At 39.1% G+C, this 6,181-nt stretch overlaps 1 protein-coding gene across 3 annotated transcripts in view; it reads left to right on the top strand.

The window, feature by feature from the left end:
* The first annotated feature begins 489 nt into the window (after window positions 1-489).
* LOC117953649 (ceramide synthase 2-like) overlaps window positions 490-6,181 on the top strand; it is a 12,327-nt gene continuing 6,635 nt past the window's right edge. The window contains exons 1-3 of one of the 3 annotated variants that reach the window (XM_034886898.1): window positions 490-495; window positions 3,259-3,263; window positions 5,232-5,414. In XM_034886898.1, coding sequence (XP_034742789.1) covers window positions 5,248-5,414 — 167 coding nt within the window. In that variant the 5' untranslated portion in view covers window positions 490-495; window positions 3,259-3,263; window positions 5,232-5,247. Of the gene's footprint in view, window positions 496-3,258; window positions 3,264-4,012; window positions 4,265-5,231; window positions 5,415-6,181 lie in introns of those variants that run through there. The other 2 variants (XM_034886896.1, XM_034886897.1) reach the window with 2 other exon arrangements.

The raw sequence follows: 6,181 nt of genomic DNA on the forward strand, positions 1-6,181 counted from the left end.
GGGCAGACATGGAAGCCATTTAGACAGAACTAATACGCACTATTGCAGCAGATTTAAATCAAAATTGTCAACTGTATACGTCGTTTTACCGTTATAATAGTAAAAAACAGGTTTGAGACTTTTTGGGAAATGCAGCTAAGAAAAGTTTATTTTATCGTGAACCATGCTGGATATTGTACAGTATTTGTACCACCTCTTACATGTTTCTCAGGTAAAACGATTCCTAACTAACCAAAACCTCTATGATTCCAGGATATCACTTAATGTGTCTTCTCAAATTGTTTGTGTCACTCTATTTTGTTTCCTAAATTTCAATCTCATCTCACAATGAAAGCTGAACACAACATATTTTATTTGAGGTTTTGCTAGTTCATTCGCAATCCCTTTAAGAGGCTTATGAAGCTCAGTTGTGATTATCAAATGCATGTATACCAATTTCCTCTCCCTAATCTTTCCTGCCTTTAGGGTTAGTGCACCAGCCAAATCAGTTCAACAGTGCCTGTAGGAATACAGTATGTAGTACCTTTTTCCACTTGTTTTGTAATATTGTTTCTGCCCTTATTAAAGTGTTCTCTCTTGATAAAAAAGGTTAAGTATTGAGATTTGATTGATTTGTTAAAAAGTTGATTTATTTCATTAATGATGACCAAGACTTTTTATCATTACCAACATATTGTACATGGTCCAAATGTAAACTCTTGCTTGTAAAAAAGATATTTCCTAAACTTCTTTAAACTGGTGTTCTTTTTTTTAATAAAATAAAAAGCTTATGTCTTGATTGTATAGTTTCATCACTTTACAGACCACACACACACACACACACGGGCACCATATATAACACACACACACACACACAAACACAGGCAGACACCACATGTATAACACACAAACTTTTGCTTGAGCAAATGCTGCCCTCACGGCCGCCCTACAATCAATATAAGCAAGAGTTAGAGCAAATGAAATCAATAGAATAATCAATTGGAGGATCGTAAATACACAGCCCTTTAATTTACGAGGACTAGCCCTCACAGAGTCAGATCAACCCCCCCCCCCCAAGATAAAATACATACACCGCTGAGTGACTTAGACCCTCATCACAGCCTTCTGCTTGTTTGGATAAGACACAAATCAGTGGTAACCTGTTTCAAAGATTTGCATCAGTTATCGCAAAAAGATTAGCAAAAACACTAAACATGAATATTTAAAGTGCTTTAGGTAAGAATTATGGGACTCCTGTAATAAAAAACAGTGGTATTCATTCTTTTAATTAATTAATTAATCGTCATTATAAAGAAATGTGTAGTTGAAGGCATACAGTTTTAAAGTGTACTTCCTGAACATATCTTCATTTGGGTTTTTCAGTAGGATTTCCCCATATTTGCACTTTCAGCTTCATCCTCTGTGGTATTAGATATCCCTGGCCTTTGCTTCCGTCTGTGAACACTCTCACTAGGAACTTAGCCATCTGATTCGCTGAGACCTCTTCTGGATACTTTGAGAACTACAAGTGGGAGTACACTGATCAGTTAGTGCTCCAAAGTGCTTCTACACTATGAGGAAAAGCTCATTTAAATCCACTTTTAAAAATGTGGAACTTTCAGAAAGGGCTAGGATGAAAGGGAAATATGAAGAAAGTGCTTTTGATTTTTCAAAAAGGATTAGTATCAAAATGAGTGCATACTGGATACAATCCCTTACTTAAAAGTTATTATGCTGACTAAATGATAAACTATATAGGTAATGTCCATTTCCATAGTACATTGATTCAAGAGTTGTAGGACTATTGTAGGTCTGGTAGCAGACATTCAGACATTCAGGTCTCTCTCTGGACAAATTAAAGAAATATTGGTGACTTTTCCTCTAGCACAATCATCAGGTCAAAGTATATTGTGTTTTTCTGATACTTTTGTTCATGACCAAATACTTGCTAAACTAATGACATTCCCATCAGCCTCAGCTGTATTCAGTGCTATTTAATGAATATTAGCATGCTTATATATGCTAAACTAAAACTGTGAACAGATAAGGTTATACCCGCTAAAAGATGTGCATGTTAGCATTGTTATTATGACAAATTGTAGCACGCTAATGTTAGCATTTAGCTCAAAGCTCAAAGTCCTGAGAAAAGTGTTAACAATTACTAATAGCTAGCAGAATGTTTTACAGTAATACACATATCTATTGCACTAATAAGCTTGCACACCTCACCTATAATGTTAATGTTGTTGTTATCTGGAGCCATAAACATGGCGCAAACAGCCAGACTTACAGTTTACAGTTTACAGATTAACCCCCCCCCCCCCCCAAACTCATTACTACAGCATTTCAAAGGGCACATTTGCTTCAGTGGGTTCTGACAAGTGACCTACTTGATAAAAACCAAACAAAGGCTCTCAGTTCCCATCGCTCTCTCTCACATACACACACTTTTGCATGTCACACATGGATATGCAAATAAGGCGGCCTCCCCTGAAACCATGACCTCAGGCCTGACGTGCATGACAGAAACTGTTCTGGGTAAGCATATTGTATATGTGGCACCTCAACATGCCCCAATATTGCTGTGGTTGAGAGTGTGAATAAATATAAACAATACTAGTAATACTACTATAATTGTTGTTATTTAGTTATTTAGTATTTATTAATAAAAGTCATCCGACTGTAGCTGCAATGGCCGGTGTTGTAGCCTCAGCAGATCTGATAACCTCATGAAGACGTAAGACACCTGCGCCTCTGGCTCAGTTCATGGACACACCACATCCATGGGACACACAGACAAGACAGGTGCACACATTATGCAAATACCTTCCTGAATCTGGACAAGGTCATTTTCTGCTCGTCTGGCTACATACCACAGAAACACACGTATGTCCCAGTATGTCCTGTAAACATGACTTAATAATACAGCTGACACATAACACAGTTGCGGTCCTGACTGATGAGCATGACAAAAAAGAATAACTCATCTGCAAAACGGTAATGATATTATCAGCAGACAGTTGGCTTATCTCCCTGAAGACAAGGGTTATCAGCGGACAGCATCGAGGGTGTGTGACTGACTCTGTTTGTGTGTTTTAAGGGAGTGTGTGTTATTAGAGTTTGTTAAAGCAGTCAAGCACAAAGCCATCAGGGATAGCGTGCACATTTATTCAGAGTAATGTCTGTTACTCTGAATAAATATTCAAACAAGTGTGTTTACCTTCAAACTATCTTTCATCTAAGTCCTGGATTGTTGCTAGGAGGGTTAGGGTTGACCAGTCTCCTACCGAGTAGTAACTCAGGAGATGTACGTATATCTACATAAGGAAACGTGATAAGATGTACTTGGTATTTTCAGTCAAAGGTGTGCAAAGCATTTTATGATAACTATAGAGTATAGCAGCCATAAACTTGGTTTAATAATTGAACCAGTGAGTTTTGTTGCTCATGATTTCAACTTTTAATTTTCAAAAAGACAAATATGTTATCTCTTCTCTCAAAAGTTACATAGCTGCTGTAACTGTTTTCCATGTATTCAGATTACAGGGCTTATAAACTGAACTGACATGGTTATGTTACTTTTATCACTACTTGTCTTTTCAGTGTTCAGTGTTTCCTTTGTTTGCCCATGCTGAGAAGTGAACCGTGGCGCAGAGCAGGAAACGCCCCTTGTGTTTCATTAGCCGCTCTACCATCAAGCTACAACATCAAGACAGAAAACACCGGAAGACTTCAGAATAAAAGCACACCGGGGTTACCTTTACGAGCAATTGCTGCAGATTAGCTGTAAGGATTGTAAAACGTATGTGTTAAAAATAATTTGAAAAAATGTTTTTGTAAGGTAGCAAAAATCTACTTAATTTTGCTGGAAAATATTAAATGACCGTGCGTTGAAAGTTACCAAGCCTACTAGCTAATTACACATTTTAAGGCATTGGCACTTGTCCGTTTGTATCGTGTTTATGAAAAACGTGCGCTGGGAAACAAAAACAGACGTCTCATAGCCACCACGTTTTCATTTTGGTGACTAAAAATCATTACAAACCACAACGGTCTTTACCAGCAAATCATTATTATTTTGAAACAAGTGTCGTCCTCTCTTTGTTGCGCCTACCTTGACACCTGAAACATGATAACTGAACGAGTCACTTCGACTGTGGTGAAGTCGTTAGGGATACAGCGGTCCTGAGGCGCATTAGCTGCCAAATAATTGGCTCAAACAAATTCACAGCTTGAGGTGGATTTACTCTTCTGTCCTCTGATTTATCAGTTCCTAATTCGCCAGGTGAGTCTCTTTTATGCAGCCCATTTCTTTCAACAGTTGAACTACAACTTGGTGTGTTTCACCGTGGAAATTCATCTTTTGTAATTCTAACTGGTTTTCAACATAGATGACATTTCTATATTACTGTGTAGAAGTGTACAGTATGCATGTGGTTCTGTAGTTTATGGGCTTTATTCTGGGATTTAAAATGTAGTTTATTACTGCAGGGACTTTTTGTTTCACAGCTTTGTAAACTACATGTGTGGTTGTTCTGTGGCATTGTTGACAGATGGAGTAATATTCCTAATGAAGGATGTAAAACTTAATGTATTGTTTATAGCTTTGATATGACTTGTTAATAATAGTATCTATGTTGTAATGTTATTTTTGTAGTTCAGTCAGTTGATTTATTTATGTGTTATTAGTGTGCATTGTCCCAGCTAAATAAACCTGAAATAAAATAAGTAAAAGGAGCAGGCTACATATAGAACAAACATTTTGTTGGGCTCTTCTTCTTTGTTGACCACTACAACAGCTGGTGTATGAGCAGACTGATGCGCAAACAGTACCTGGGTTACTATTGCAAAGACAAAACAAGGTCTGACATTCTCACTAAGGGTGAAAAATGGTCGGATTTGCCCTTTTCTATGTGGTCCAGTATTCTGTCATGTCATGCTAGGTAGTATTCATGTACATTCCTTTGTAAGCATAACAGCCATTCAAGATGCCCAACATTGTTTCAGCGATCTGCTCTGTGATTTCATGCAAACAATGAGAAACCCGAGTCGTACAGAGATCAATTGATAGAAAAGAGATTTAGAGGCCTCTGAGGTCTGACTCGGCTCACTGCTCACTTGAATCCAAGAAAACACAACATCCCAGATTGGGTTTAATCAGAAGAAATCACATTTGGTTGAAATGAGGCTTAACTGTGTGGAAGCCTCAGCTAAACATCACAGTGTCTACTTTTTCCTCTTGGCCTGTACCTGTCCATCTGCAGCAGAATGGACCTGCTACCTGACGTCTGGAGGGAGGACTACTGGCTTCCTCCAGGAGTGACCTGGAGAGACGTGGAGCAGCTGGCAGACTCTGACAGAGCACGACCCTGGGACCTTCTCATAGCTCTGCCTCTCGCACTGGGCTTTGTTGCCCTACGCTACGTGTTTGAGAGGTAAAACACACGTGATCTCTGTGTCCTGTCAAGATCTAGGTGGTGCGCATGGGATATTGTAGGCTTTACAGGATCACAATCAAACGCTCTCTTAAATCATCCTGCCTGACCTGAAAAAATACCTACCGTCTAAGATACACAATCGTCTAATCTGATTTCCTATGGGTGAGTGAGCAGGCATTGGTATCATCAGGGAAAAAGAGGCCTTTAGGGAATAGAAAGAGACAGACAGACAGAAATAGAAATGTTATTTGCTAGGAGGGGTTTCAAATGAAAGTTATTTTAAATTATAGCTGTAAACAAAATTCTGTTCAAAAGTCTGTTCCCAAAATCTATTGAAACACATGCCTAGTTATAAAATTGAGAGAGAAATTATTGGTGGTGGCATTCTATAGCTGCAGTGGGCATAGGAGTACATAAATGTAAATGTGCTGCATTGATGTAGCACTTTTCTAGTCTTTGACAACTACTCAAAGCGCTTTTACATCATACATTCACCATCCACACACATTCATACACTGGGACTGAGGCTGCCGTATGAGGTGCCACCTGCTCATCAGATAGACACTCACACATTCACACTCCGATGCGCAGCAACAGGGGCAACTCAGGGTTCAGTGTCTTGCCCAAGGACACTTCGACATGGGAGTGCAGGGCCAGGGATTGAACCACGAACCTTCCGATAGGCAGGCAACCACTCTACCACTGAGCCGCAGCCGCCCATAACAAGCCACACACACACACACACACACACACACACACACACA

This window comes from Etheostoma cragini, chromosome 12 (genome assembly GCF_013103735.1).
Source record: "Etheostoma cragini isolate CJK2018 chromosome 12, CSU_Ecrag_1.0, whole genome shotgun sequence".
Lineage (NCBI taxonomy): Eukaryota > Metazoa > Chordata > Actinopteri > Perciformes > Percidae > Etheostoma > Etheostoma cragini.